The sequence below is a fragment of the Hipposideros armiger genome, unplaced genomic scaffold (assembly GCF_001890085.2).
Source record: "Hipposideros armiger isolate ML-2016 unplaced genomic scaffold, ASM189008v1 scaffold_124, whole genome shotgun sequence".
Classification (NCBI taxonomy): domain Eukaryota; kingdom Metazoa; phylum Chordata; class Mammalia; order Chiroptera; family Hipposideridae; genus Hipposideros; species Hipposideros armiger.
The window spans coordinates 1,193,710-1,209,439 of record NW_017731474.1 but is presented as its reverse complement, the minus strand read 5'-3'; the positions used below and the strand labels follow the sequence as shown (position 1 = coordinate 1,209,439).

Sequence of the window (15,730 nt, the reverse complement as noted above, 5' to 3'; positions counted from 1 at the left end):
TCATATGTGGGATCCGAACCGGGGCCCTCTGGTGTCCCAAGCCAGTTCTTAACCATCGCGCCACTCGGCTGGCCCTCTACCCAAATCTTTTCATCTCCAGGCTTCTCTAAGAACCTAGGACCTCCATCCATCTGGTTACTCAAGCCCCAAATCTAGGAGTTATCCCTGCTTCATCTTCTCCCCTTACCACGCACTTATCACATCTCCAGGCTAGAACCTGAATGATTCTACTTCTCTCCATCACGTCTCCTGCCCTTCTGGTCCAAACTACCATTTCCTTTTGCTTGGATTACTGAAACACCCTACTAGCTTGTCCTTAATATCCCATTCTTTACTTAGCATAAATCAAACCGTATCACTTCCCTGGTTAAAATTCTCCAAAGCTGTTTAGTGCACTTAGAATAAAATCCTAACTGATTTCCTGAAATACTACCCCCCTGTGACTTAGCCTCTGCCCCTGTAGCCAAGGCTCCCGCGTTATCACCTGCCTCTTTCCCCAGCACCTGAGACGGCTCAGCCATTGGCCCCTCCGTACCTCCAACATACCGGCCAAGCTTGCTCCCATTTTGACCTCTGTGTTGGCTGGTTCACTGCCTGGAATGCTGTTTCCTTCCAATTTTCTTGTGGCTGGATCTTAAATATTCAGGTATCAGCATAAATGCACCTTTTACAAAAATTTCCCTGGCTTCCCAAATTAAAGTAGTTGGTATTGGGTTGTCAGAAAAGTCATGACGCTTTTTTGCAATGAAAAACATAGAAAAAAATACGTCATGACTTTTCCAACAGCCTAATATATCACTCTGTACTTCATTACTTTTTAATTTTTTAATGCATAACATCCATCTCCATCTAATATTTTATCTATCATCTATCTATCTATCTATCATCATCATCATTTACCACTCACATTTGTATGTTACATTTGTGAAAGCAAGGACTATACACGCAATAAAACTATGAATAAACTATTCAGCTAAAAATGTCAAAACACCTTGGCTTTAAATCTTGAGATACTGGCTATGATTATCTCAGTTACTTTGGTGAATGGGTAATTAGAATGAGGGCCGAGACAAGGGTAAGGTGAGTAAGGTACTTGCCTTTGATACAGAGTTGAACGCAGCTTCTCAGATGGCACCCCGCTGCCGTTGATCCTGTCTTTATTTGAAATTGTGATGTTTTGTTCATCATGGATTATTTTGGCATTGATTTTAATTTTTTAAAAATTATTGCGTTAAAATGTTATTACTCTTGATTACTATGTTTTTGCATTCCCCCCCCACCCCCCGTATCAGACTATTCTCTCATTTCCACACTTGATTTTGCATTGTCAGTAATAGCTAGTAATTATTGAGTACTTATTATGTACCAGACATAGTACTTTACTTGGATTAACCCAAGGAAAACTCGCAACAGAGCTCTAAAATAGATAGCAGTGTTATAGATGAGGAAACAGACTTCGGAGGACAGGTAACTTACCCAAATCACAGAGCTGTAAAGAGGAGGAACCAGGATAGGTAGCATGTACAGAACATGTCATGTGTGTAGAAATAGACTCATATAGTGAGTGAGAGATTAGGATCTTTAACATCCTGGCATATATGCTCAACTGTTCTTGAGAGGCCTTTGAATGTGTTGTGAGCCAGAATCTAATGCTTAGGGAGGGAAAGATTGATCTGGGAGTTGGGTAGGGAAGTGGAGGGAGAGGGAACACAAGGATGGCAGTGAGATGCTTTAGGAGACGCAGGATGTTCCATGTACTCGTATTTTGTTGATCACTATTTGCGAGCACCTTAGGGGACATGAAAATCTCATGTTTGGACCAAACACTCCTTCATGTTTAGAAATATTCCTTTGACAAAATTACTTTAAAGTATAGAATGATTGGGGGAAAAGTTTTTGTGTTATTGAAAGAAAAAAATCACTGCACACTTCTATAAAAATATAGATTAGTTAAATGTAAAATATAAAGCCATAAAAGCTAGAATAAAGTATGTATATTTGGGACTTTTAAAAAACATAAACTAAAATACAGATGAATTAAATACAAATTTTAAATTTATTTACCAAATTTTGACAATAAATGAAAATGACAAGTTGGGGAAACATTTGTAACCAAGGATTCACTTTAAAAACTCAGGAGAGATCAATAAGAAAGACACTGAGTCCTCAAATTAAAAAAAAAAAAAAAAGGTTCATAGAAGAAATACAAATGACTAAGTATGAAACAAGTTTCATAAGTAAAGATGTAAATTAAAATAAAGATTTATTTTTGTCTCTCAAATTGTAAGTTTTTAAAAATTGTAGTGTTGGTTAAAAAAAAAAAGCAGGACAAACAAGAGTCTGATGAATGTGTCAACTGGTACAACTATGTGACTGCCAGAGCCTTCACACCTCTTTCACCTAATCACACTTCTGTGATGTTCTTCTAAGGAGGTAGAAATTCAGACAAAGATTTTTTTTCTTCAGAGATGTTTATCACAACAATTATAAAATGAAAAGTTAGAGATACTCAAAATGTATTGCAACAGGAACTTGTTAAATAACCCCACGCCTTTATGATGGCCTTTCAATCATTAACTATTTCTGAGGAATAGTTAGTATCTTAGAATAATTATCACAATATGTTAAGTGAAAAATAACAATACAGCATTATTCCAGTTTTATTTTAGAACAAGAACAGAAAACGTACATTTGCCTAGAAAAGGAGACTGGAAAGAAATGTATTAAAATGTTCAAATTTTAGCAATTTTGAACACTTCTGTTTTTCTGAATTTTCTGTAATGAATATTTATAACATATAAATTGGAAAAATGTTTTATAAAAAGAAAGCTTGTGAGGGCAGAAGATTAGGAGCTCTGGACAGACAGGAGACCTTGGTAGAGTCTAGTCCATCTTCTTTCTAATTAGTTGTCAACCAGCAGAATCTTTGAGCAAGTCAATTCCCCTCAGTGTAAAATAAGTGAGTTCAGGGCTTCTCAGACTTTTTCTCTGAAACACACCCAGAGGCCGAAGAGAGTCAACATTCACTCCCTAGGATCAGGGGAGACTGGGCACATTTGCTCAGAGTGACCTCCTGAAAAAGTTTTAGCATGAAAATTCAGGTAAATTCCTGTTCTTCTCCAAACTATACTGATGTTAGTTTTAAAATTTTTTTAAAATTGAGATATAATTAATATACCATAAAATTCACCATTTTAAAGTGTACATTTTAAAGGTTTTCAGTAAATTCAGAAGATTGTGCAACCAACTGATGCTAGTTTTTTAATACACAGATGTTTGCCATGGACACTCCATGGTAAAATTGATTTTCCAAGAAAATGCTCTTGTACCTTTGTGTAACCTTGAAAGCACTATCAGGTACTTTCCCGGGAGGATGCCTAGTGAAAGTATCCACTCTGAGACACCCAGGACTAGATGATCTTCCAAATATTTTTAAAAGTTAATGTATTTTCAATGCATTTTGCCTGTCATTCCTTTAAAAACAACTGGATAGTTGTTATTAATAGTCCTGAGTACTACTAACTTACTCATCTATTCAATTTCCACTCACAGTTGATTATACTAAATTCAGTTAATTTCTGTGGTGCATTTTAAAAAACCATCTACTACTTCTGCCAGACCTTGCTGGGGAGAAAGGATTAGGTATCCCCAACCCTTGTGCTCAAAGGACAGTCTTTAAAGAAGAGGAAGTTATGGTGACTTTGGTATTAGAACTGCTCAGTTTCAGATTCAGGTTTCTAATTTAAGGGGAAGAAAATACACAGAAGGCAGAATACATGTATTTTAGAGAACATAGCCTGGAATGTGGACAACACATGGATTGTGTTTTGGCTTGGGATTATTAAATCACTTTTATCTCAGTGCTGTTAATTTTTTGCAGGTGTGGGTTGATGATGTGCTTGTGGGCTGAAAATTCCTCGTTGAAATTTCTAGTTCTACTGTATCCAAGTGTATGTGGAAGTAGCCCAAGTTCAGTTTTGGTAGTGCTTAGATTCCATGTTTTAGACTCTTGGCCTAAGCCAGTGGACCTTAAGTACGGTTACTTGAATGAGACTTGAGCTCTGTGAGACCGGGTTTGTTCTTAGCTTCCCTTTGTCTGGGTGCTGGCCAATCCAGAGGGCAGAGCAGGGGCGTTTGGCCTGAGTCTTCACATTAATTAAGAGCTTCAGATGTAGACTTCTGATGGTTTGACAAAATCTCCAAATACAGTCATCAGAGGCACTGGCAGGATGAAACAAATATATTCATTGTACAACTTTAAATACTACAGCTTTTATAATTTTATTTTGGCATTTCTTTTTTTTCCCTGGGAGCTTAAAAAAAGTGGCAGTGGTGTGGGTTTCCCTGAGGCCCAGAGAAGGTGTATTTTCTACCTTTCTTTCAGCATAAAGGGAATGAACCATGAGGAACCTTGAAGTTCCTGCTAATGCAGTGTTAAAGGATTGTTTTACAGGGCCCTTGTATGGAAATTGGGGACACCAGCGTCATCAGAGCAGTGACTGACATGTTTAGGGCAATGAGCAATTAATTCTATAATACGTGAATTGTGCTTCACAGCGCTTTTTGATAAAAGTGTAGTCCAAGAAGCCAGCTTAAGTGGGAGAGAAGGAACCAGTGAGTCTATGATTGCTTTCAACAGTAAATGATAATCTATTGCTGTTAAGAAGTCAATGTATTACTGAATTTAAAACTGTCATTCAGATAGGGTGTGAGATAAGAAAAGCTGTCCTGCCTTTAGAGATTAATTGGACAGAACTATGTACAGATTACATGGTGCAATAGGCAGAATAAACAGTGTAAACTTAGAGTTGCTTAGTATGGGTAGGATACATGAAGTAAGTATGGATTTGTGGCCAAGGCTGGATGTAGAAATTCTTTTGTGTTGAAAAGATCTTGGCAAAGCCTGAAATGGAAGCATCGGATTGTGTGTGAGGGTGTGTATGTCTCGTCTGCTGTATTCTAACTAACAGGTTACAGAGTGATGCACTCCACAGTAGGATATTAAATTCACATTTGATGTTTGCTCTGACGGAAGGACATGTGAAGTGAACTGGGGATTCCTCTTGGTCTATTATCTTGATACAATGGGTAAGGAGGAAAAAAAACTATTGTGCATGCTGGATGAAGTGGACTTTTAATACCATGATTCTTAAATAGTCTTATTTCTGGGTATGCTGATGAGCTGGGGTAAGAAAAGGCAGAGTAATTGTCCAAAGGTACAAAATTTTCTGGGGGGAAATTTTCAGCCATATTTATAGAGGCCACTGAAGGAGAAAAGCAGTTTTGTGGGATTCACATCCTTGTGTGTGTTGATAGTCTTGTTAAAGTTATTAATGATTTGGAGATACATTCAAATTAGCAAAAATGAGAACGCCCCTCCCCCCACCCACCCACCCTGGGCATTTTATGTCAGGGCTCCTTGCTAGATTTTATTTTGTTGTTGGGTTTGGAAACTGTAGATTTACATTACTTAGATAGGCCAAGAGTTATATGTGCCCTGTGCTGTGAAAAAATTAACCATCTCTGCATTCACAAAGCCGTCTACGAGTAGAAAAATTTGCTTTCTTTCATTCGGAGTTAAAGAATTGTGCAATTTCTCATTATACTTTCATGTGGCCTTAGAAAACAACATCATTTTATATAATTTGGGAATAGAGTTGTTTTTTTGTACCAAATATTTTTTTCATACTAATCCTGAGTAGATTGTTAAAATGTCCATTTCAAACCCCGAGAATATTGTGTAAGTCTATAAAAATAGAATTATATGCTTCTTGGCTTACACACTTGTTAAGAACAGTTCATTTGTCTCCATGATAAAACTTGTTAGGGAACAAAGAAGCTGAGTTTTTTGTTTGGTTGATGTGTTAGTCCATATCTTTTTTTTTTTGGTCAAATCCAGTATTAGTACAGAATAACACTTGACTACTTTTATCATTCTACCTACAGCATTTGCATCACACTGATGTTCTCTTAAATGAGGCATTGCCTTCACTTTGAATTTGCTGCATTTATATAATAAAATCAAAGTGCGAACAGTGAGTTCATGAGGGAAATTTACTTGGGAGGGATAGCCAGTCAATTGGAAGGTGGCACCAAGATTCAAAATGGGTCCCCATTAGTTGAACTAGTATTCGGAAATTCAAAATTAGGTGAACTGGATTAAAGTTGGATGTAGTCAAAGCCGGGTTGAGACGTTTTTAGACCGTGAGCAGTGGAAGTTAATTGTCCTGAATTTGTGGCAGCTGTGAACAGTCGACCCTTGAACCACTTTGAGGTTAGGGGCACTGACCTTTCCCACAGAACTGCTCTCTGCATAAGCAGACCCCCAACCTCGGAGTTGACTCTTGAACAATGGGGGTTTGAACTGCTCCCATATAATTAGAGCTGCGCAGTTCAAACCTGAGTTGTTCAAGGGTCATCTCTAGTGACAAACCCAAACTGGGCAGATGACAGCTGGGCTTGAGACCTCATGCTGCCCGCTACTAGCCATGCCATCTTAGTCGTACGCCTCCAAGGCCTAATCTTTTGCATGCAATGAGGACAATAGACACATACATCTACCTCACAGGTTTCTGAGAGGATAAAATGACAATGTGATTCCAAGAGCTTTGCAAAGCGTAAAGGGTTGAACACAAATTTCTTTCGGTTTCCTTTACAAAAGAGGGGATATTCAGGAGGTGGAGACCAGAGTTCCCTGTCTATAGTGGAGATTGGAGTGTGTGTATATACCATAGGGGGCACAGCTACTGGAGTTATTAGTACTTCCGGGGAGAGTCAGGACCCTGGATTTTGGCTGGGGCTGTATCGCTGTCTTCATTGTGATTGGCCTTCAGAAGAATGTAAAGAGTGTGAGTTAGTGAGTGGAAGCACTTTATAAACTACAGAGCACTTTATAAATAAGACTTATAGAGAAAGGGCAGAGGAAGACGAGAGGGTATCCTCCACTGCCTGGCTTTTCCTGTCCTAAATCTTATTAAGCTGCCCCTGCTTTCCTTTTGGTATTTATACCAGGCAGGGTCCCCCAGCAGGTAACATATGGCACAATCCAACCGGGTGACTGAGGTGATGAGTTTTATACAGGGACCTTTAACAAGGGTGCGGGCCAGGTATAGGTAACCAGTGAGGGCTGGGGTAATAACCAGGGCCCCCCAAAAGCCGGGCAAAGGGAGGGAGTAGTTATAGGAACCTGGAGAGGGCCTCCCTTCTGGGGCTCAGGCTGGGACTGGGGCCTTTTGAAGGGGCATCTGTGTTGCCTTTGCAGGGAGGGAGCTGGGGGAATAAATGCCTCATCCTCCTTCATCTGCTCTTGGTTTCCTTCTGGTGCCTCCTGTGGACTAAATCCAAGCAGAAGACTGACCAGAGAGCTATTATGAAATCCTTGCTGGTCAGCCTTCTGGGGCACCAAGCAAGACAAGACAACGGAGAGAGAGGAACTCTGGGTGTGTCTGGGGCAACAGGAAATTCTCTTGCTTTGGAGCTGATCTTTGGATTCTTCTTTCTTTCCTATTAAGTCCTCCCCATTCACTCATTGGCCCCACTTTCCGCCTCTGTTTGGGAGTCTGCGTTAGTGGGATGCCCCGGGCTTTATGACCAGGTCCAAAGAGGTGCCAAGTGTAGGTTGCTTTTGCCTGACATGACTTAAGTGAAACACTAGCCAATGTAGTTTGTACTTCATGTCCTACTTTTTTGTCTTTATTTTTTTATTTTTGGGGGGATGAGTATACAAAAGCTTCTCAGAGAGCCAGAACAAAGAGGCCTTGTTGCCTAATTCTCTTTCCTTTTCTTCTCATATCATTAACCTCACACATTAAGATTTCTTCCTGTTTTATTGTGGAAAAAAACTGGCAGAGAGATTCTGATTTGATGACTGTGCCTATAGTTGGGGCTCTCAGAGTAAGTGGTTGGCTCTGCGATCGAGATAATACACAAAGAAGCAATCTGGTTTTTCTCCTACATACTTGGAATTGCTTGGAAAAGTAAAGGTAGTAGCTTTTTTCTATGGGTTGTTGATTACGTTAGTTGACAATTTCATAGCTTTATTTCTACTAGAGATGCTAGTTTTCAGATACTTTTTGCTTCCCCCCCCCCCAGTATTCATGATTAGGATCATAAAATAGTCATTTTAAACTCTTTGTGTTAAGCTTATTAAAATGGGTCGAAGGCATTCACACTGCAGTGTTAACTGTATATTTCAAGGTATTCTAGATCACTTCATTAAACGTCATGTGAAAAGGATACAGGAATTGGTGACTGCAGGACTACTGGGCTAGGAATCGTCCTTGATTATATAACTATGAGACTTCCGCGTTTACGAAGACATCTGCAGTCACTTAAGAGTGCTTCTATGAAAACTAGTACTTATTTGAATTTTTGTGATTGTTTATAAAGATAGTAATGAAATCCAACCACCAGAAAAACAAAATTAGGACAGATGTTGTATTCCTAGTTTTTAGTTCTTCTTTTCCACTTTTTTTTTTCTTTTAATGCCTTGCAGATAGGAAATGGCAGTAAGGACACTGATCATAAAGTGTTTTATTATCATATTTTTCCATATTTAATATCAAATTGGTACTTTTAGTTTTTTTCTACACTGTTAAGGAAAGACAGAGACATTTATTGTTTTGGTAATCTCAAGGAAATTTGAAAGTGAGTGAGAAATAATTCAGACATGAAGCGACATACGGGAAAAAAAACACATTTAGAAAAATGAAGTGTTTTAGATTTATAGTTTTAGATTCCCTGTAGAAGAAATATGTTGTCATTCAGTGAAATGATCTCAGCTTTCTGTCTTTCCTTCTTCCCACGGACATTTGTAGCTTTGTTAGGGATTCCCTTCCGGCTTATGGTACCAGAAAAGGAATGTGGAGGCCGGAAAACATGATACCGCATAGAACAAGCTCCAGTAACAGTAAATTTCTCTGTCATGTTATTTATCAAGAACGGGCAGAAGAAAGGAGAGAGTCACTATGGTTTTTCTGAAATAGGTGATTCCTTGGAAAAACTCAGCCACCCAAACCCCCTAGTCATCAATGCAGTTGCTGTCAGAAAAATCTTCATTCTTATCTGAATACTGTGCTCTGCATACCCCATTTAAAAATAAGAGGAAAACGTCTACAAATTTGCAGGCATTTTTTGCTTATCACTCTCTGAATAGCATTTGTATGAATGTGTTGTTGTTTCCAAATCTAAATCCTGGCCTCCTGGAAACATTTCAGATATTCTCAGGGGAAGAGAGCTTTATCAAGTATTTATTCAGAAGATGCTGTTTTCATTGTTTCTTAGAAGATACATGGTTACAAATCCCTATCAAAATTCATGCTGAGTGGCTTCCAAAGAGGTGACAGCTTTGTTTTTCTTTAAGCTCTGCTGCCTCTGAAATGGACTCTCATCCCTTTAATTTTGCCGAGTGTTCACTATAGGTGGCATTTCCACCTCTAGTGATGCTGCTGTCCTGCAATGCTCCTCTCAGCAGGCCACTGGGGAATGTCAAGTCCAAGCCACCAGTTTCTAGTTTAGTTGTGGGAAGGTGTAATGGTCTGACCAGCTGCTGTTGTCTATCTTTCAGGCACAGGAGAGAGCGGCAAGAGCACATTTATCAAGCAGATGAGAATCATCCACGGGTCGGGGTACTCCGATGAAGACAAAAGGGGCTTCACCAAGCTGGTGTATCAGAACATCTTCACGGCCATGCAGGCTATGATCAGAGCCATGGACACGCTCAAGATCCCCTACAAGTACGAGCACAACAAGGTAGGCGTGGCTCCTCATGAGAAGTGCTGGCAAAGCTGTCCACGGTGCACATGGCCTCTCCATGCATCCGGGAAGCATAGTGGGGTTTTGAAATGTACATTTTTCATCTCATCCTAAATGGGACTATTAATGGTTCAGTAAGTTGTTTATAAGTGGGGTTTTTTTCTTAAAGCTTTAAAGTCACATCTATAAAAAAATGAAGTTGTATTCTTATTGATAAATATATGAAGGTTTAAAATTTAGGGGCGCATGTTCCATTAAAGAGACAGTTTTTAAGTTCAAGACACATTGTCGAAAGTGAGGGAATTCAGAGGAGGCTATGGCCTTGCTTTACCCTTCCACTCTGTGATTCCTTGAAAAAAGAACGAAAACAGCTTAAGACCATTTTGTCCGGTTTAATTTTGGATTTCATGACTTCCTTTTAGTAGTACCACAGGCTTAATTTTATTTCAAAATAGCTTCATCAGTCACTTCCCATAACCTTTCAAACACGTTTCCCTACAATTGTGTTAAAGTCATGTAAACTTCTAAAATCACTTGAGAAAGGGTTAGGGTAAAAATCTGAATTTCCAATATCCAGCATCATCGCTTAATTGAAATAGAAAATCGAGGTTTCTATTTCAGGTGGAAACCAATGCTATGATTGCTCACACTTCAAATATTATAGATACATGATGCCAAACAAGACGGGTGCATGTGATGGTGGCTCCAGGTTTGAGTGACACTGTAGCTGCCCCCCCAGGAAGCTCATAGGCAAGGACTGGAGTTATACCAGGGAGTGACACCTGTGTAAAGGCCCCAATTTGAGGGAAGGACAATCTGTTTGGAATTTGTAGAAATGTCTCTGTAGTCTGTCTTCTTCCCTTCCATTAATCAGTACCTCCACTAATGGATGCAGTCTTTGTTCCTTAGGGCTTATAGGTGTTGATTTTACAGCAAGCTGATAAAATCTCACCTCTTGTTGACAAAACACTACATTTGCACCTACAGTTATTTTAGGGCTTTTAGTCAGAAGTTTCATCCTCTTAGTACTCTTGATAACCTACTCTCGAGGATATTTCCATATACCAGGATCGATAGGTAACAGCAAGAAATTGGCATGCCCAGTGTGACCCATAAGCTGAGATTTAACTCACAAAAATGAATCATAGGTAAAATAAAGCAACTTCGTGTACCTTCGTTTCTGTTGCCATCTAGAAGCAGCTAACTATACAAATAAAATCAGGCATTTCTGTTTCTTGGATGGTTCCTTGAAATGAACTGGCCATTTCTTATCTCACTGATACACTTAGTTTTCAGATGGCAACAAGAGAGGCTTTCCATGAATACCAGCGACCCTCCGCAAATAATCCTTCCTGCTTCTATCCTCAAGAGTGAAAAGATCTGCCAGGTTTCTGATCCAGGGAGTATGGTACCTGAATCAGATGGTGCAGCCTGGATATCTAAGATATTTAAAAGGATCATTTTTTGTTTTGTTTTGTTTTGTTTTTTTCCCCCAAGAAATTGCAGTGTAATGAGTTTCTGAAATAGGTGGCATACTGATTTTGTTATAGTTATGAGACAATTCTGTTGAAGAAAAAGCAACTTTTTAATACCCGTGACTTTCCCAAACTACAGTTGGTTGATAATATGGTGATCTCATGAATTCTGGCTGAGCTACCACATGTGTGGTATGATCGATAGGTGTTGCCAGTTTACACCTTATAATATAATACGGTCTTTGTTAATTATACCAAAAAACCATCTTTCTTGGATGCGCCAGAAGAACCCTGCAGGATCTTGCCTTGATATTAGATTTTTATATGAAGATTATTTATTATACAGTCACGTAGGTGTAGAAGATGGAGTGGAATTTATGCCTTAATCATATAACACATTGATGAATATTTAACAACGTGCATTATTTGAGCTCTTTATATGAGTTCTAGTTAAGTAGACTTTACTCTGTTGAATACCATTCAGTTAGAAATCAACATCAAAAAGGTATATTACTACAATTTTTCTAGGTAGCCTAATTATCTTGTGAAATCTTCCCACATCTCTTGGTTACTTAAAGTACTCCCTAAAATAGTGACATCGGTGTGTAGCGACTTTGAATTCTTCCATATGTTTAATCCCCGTGAATTCATGATGTAAATTACTTTCACATTTGTTCCATTTTCACAATGACATGCATATATCCTAACTGCATGACATTCCCCTTGCTTCATTCATTAACTTCCTGAGCTGTACCCACTCCTTGCATTTATTAATGCTTGTTAAGGAATTCTATCGTCTCCTTCCTGTTTCACCCAACTGCCTCTTCCTGGTAGACTCCTTCTCTACTCTCCTCCATTGTGCTCAGTAATTCCACCCTCCCTTAGCAGAACCCATAGTGCAGTATTTATAATTGTCTAGCTTATATTAATTATGATGATTTGGATATTGATCTCATTTCCTGTCTAGACTCTAAGCTCTTGACACTGTCGTGTCAGTTCCTACTTTGTGTTCTTCATTGTCCCTGGCATTGTATCTTGTACGTAGTAGAGGCTCAAAAAATTCTTGCTTTGTGAAGTGGTAAATGCTTTGTAAGCTTAAACAACTGAAAGTCTCCTCTTCTGCCTCCAAAGCTGTGGACACCTCAACAGCTTTTATTCAAATCAACAAATATCTGTCAAAATTGTTTTGTATGCATAAAGGAATAAATGCAATGTGCTGTCATGGATGCTAAGAAGTTTAATCAGGGCTACGCAGAAATTTACAATCCAGGAAGAGGTAAGAGAATAGCTGAGGGAGGGGCACATTGGGGAGGAGGAATGAAGTAAATGTTCAGAAAAAGAATGTGATGTAGGGTGTAAATTGATCAGTTTACTTTGAGCAGAGTTCTTCTAGAAGAGAACTGGAAAATAAGAACCAAAATGTGGTTTAGGATGTGCTTGTGAAAGGTTTTGAATCCAGGCTAAGAAGTCCGCATTTTATTTTCTTGTGTTTGTGATACTTATTTAATAGTAATATTTTATGGTTTGGTTAGAATTTTCTACAGAAGTTTTTTGTTACACTATACTTTATATTCTGTAAATAGTTTAAGGGATTTAGTATGCATTTTATTAGCAAATACTGGGAAGCAGCACATTGTGATGTATATTATTTTGTAACACTAAAGACATAAAATAAATAACCATTTAGTTTTTCAAAAAGCTTCTTTGCACTTGCTGCCACATTGACCATCATCTATGGCAGGGGTGTCAAACTAGCAGCCCGCCGGCCGCATGCGGCCCTCGAGGTAATTTTTTGTGGCCCACGATGCTCTGAAATAAAATGAAAATAGAAAACATTGTTATGAAGAAAATAGCGCTTAGGGGAGATCGAGGCAATACCGTACACACAATGCCCTCGTTAACCCTTTAACTACTGAAGACGAGTATACACATGGCCCAGTGCCTTTCCTGGGGACCCGGGGGCATGTATAAACGTGCTGACTCAGTTCCGGCGACGTTTGGAAGCGATATGTCTGCCACTCTCGGTGTCACGTAATGTAAACAGATCCCAATAGCGAAAAGGTTAAAAAAGAGCATTCGGTTAAAAAAGAATAATTTTAGTTTTATAAATACATTAAATAAAATAAATGTTTAAATAAAAGCAGTTATATAGTGTTTTAATTATCCTATCCATATTCCTGAATCCTCACTTCAGAATATAAATTTAACAAAATTTGTAAATGTGATGTGGCCCGCGTGAATCTTGCCTATTGCACCAAATGGCCCATGTTTTAATTGAGTTTGACACCCCTGATCTATGGTAATAGCATAAATAAAAACAAACACTTTCCTGTATTGTCCAACCTGTCTGCAGTGGCTTCTGAGTTCATATATTTTATAAGGCAGAGCGTAACTTACAAATGATGGAGACAGTTCTTAACAGGGAAACTGCTCAGTTTTGTTTGCTGTGAAATTGGTTCTAGCTATGGAAGGCCACACCATAATATTGGAATTTTTTTGCTCCTGCCTAAGTGGTACTATACTGGAGCAAGAGTCCCTCCGGTTAGCTGGGGGGCTGGCGCAGTGGTCTGGGGGAGTCCAGGCCACAATCTCGGCTCCACATGGTGGTGTGGTATCACATGACTTTTCACAGACCTTGCTCAGCCTTCCAGGGATCACTGGTTCAGGAGTGGCTTGTCATAAATTCTAAAATTTTACCAAAATAAAGATTAATTCTTCCCTAATTGTGTATCTGTTATCCTGTTCTTGAACTTTCTTTGACAAACAAGTTATGTTTATAGGTGAGCTGCTTGGACCCAGCCCAAGTAAGAGAACATATTTGAGGACTTCCAAATATACTGTGAGCTAGGGTTTGTTTATTCCTAAATGATTACTTTGCCATTTCCCTAAACACAATGACTGATAGCTGATGTTAAAGGGATTAAATATTTGTTGCTTAATCAAATCAAAAGATACATTTAAGGCTTCTCTAGGTGTAAGACATCTGACTGTGTGAGATTATTGCATCATTTATTTTTCAAAAGGGAGAATGTTCATCACAATTATTTTTTGGTTTTCTACTGTATATAGACATGCTTCTCTGATTATTCTTTGCTTTGGTGCTGAAATCAGCTTTTAATAAAAAGGCAGAGATGAACAGTTTCTGTGCCAACATGGCTAAGAACTGTCTCGAAGATTTGCTTGGAGAAGTAGATCACAAGGTTGTGACCCCTGAGTTTATGACTTGCTGTCTATAACCTGGCATTGGCATTCTTCTTGCATTGCCTGCTAGTACTTCACTTGCATGTGCCTCATTTTCTTAGTCAGACTGCAAATTACCTTCCCAGTAAGCAAGCTTCTGGCTTTATCATTCCTTGTCTCCTCTACAACATGCCACAAACACTGTAGGAGCTGTTGTTCATTGAGCGGATTGCTCCCGATACAGATCCTGGTGTCCCTTTATTGTTGCCGTATAATTTCTGTGAACTGTGAAATCAAGGCATCCTTATGGCAATTTCAAAGTATTGACAGGCCTCAGCTCCCTTAGCCAGTCTCTAGAAGAGAAAAGAATGTGATACAATGCTTCTTCAAGAAGTGAACTCAAGACAGTTACTGAATAGATCTTACTTAGCCACATGCTGATGTCAGCAGGTAATGTCCTCGCCTTGTCTTCTGTTCTATTGTAGTTTCTACTTTTGGACCCAATAGTCCTGATGACTGGGGGTCATTTAGCACTTAGGCTGCAGCTGCCTTTGGCTAACTAGCCAGGGGTCTGCAGGCCTGACACTGGTGTTTCCTTCTCTCCTGGGTGGAGAGGCTGAGAGCATGTGTTGCTACGGTACCTCTTGTCCTCTGTGAACTCTTTCTAAGAAAGGATTTGTTACAGGGAAAGTACCTCGTTACGCACACTTAAAGCTTTCTGAATTTTCTCTACCTCCTGAGAAAGCTAAGCTCACAGAAGCCATTTTCAAGAGAAAAATATAGCCAAGATTCTGGAGAACTTGCCCGCTTATTCTGCCTTTGATTAGTTGAACAAGAAATTACTGTACTGCTTTTTTCAACATGAGAGAATTTTCTTAGTTTACAAAATGCTAAGAGACTGATTTCATTTTAATATTTCTCACCTGTATAATAAGCACACAATAAAAGCAGAAGTTAATCAGTATATATTTTCATCGGTTCCTCTGAAGAGTTGTATCAGCCAAGGTTCTCTGCTTGCAAGCAACAGAAGCCAACACTGGCTAACTTAAGTAGAAGGAGAATTGATGGGACTATGAGGTCACTCCAAGAATTGCGGAGAAGCCGAAGAACTAGCTCTTGGAAACCCAGACAGGTCTGGGGAACTCATCTGCGAGACGGATGAACGCAGGCTCTTTTTCAGTCTTCTTTGACTCCACTCAAGATTCAAATTCTTGGGGAAATTTGCCTGATTGCTCTAGCCTAGATTCTGTGCTAGCTCTCTGGACAAGATTGGGCAATTTGATTGACAGTCCCTGAGGGAAATCTGGGTAGTAGAAGAAGGG

The 15,730-nt window shown here is 39.1% G+C and overlaps 1 protein-coding gene across 1 annotated transcript in view; it reads left to right on the top strand.

Annotated features, from left to right (window-relative positions):
* Window positions 1–15,730, top strand: part of LOC109385746 (guanine nucleotide-binding protein G(q) subunit alpha-like) — a 287,243-nt gene that overhangs the window by 89,131 nt on the left and 182,382 nt on the right. Inside the window, exon 2 of the mRNA XM_019648287.1 lies at window positions 9,566–9,750. Coding sequence (XP_019503832.1) covers window positions 9,566–9,750 — 185 coding nt within the window. The remainder of the gene's footprint in view (window positions 1–9,565; window positions 9,751–15,730) is intronic.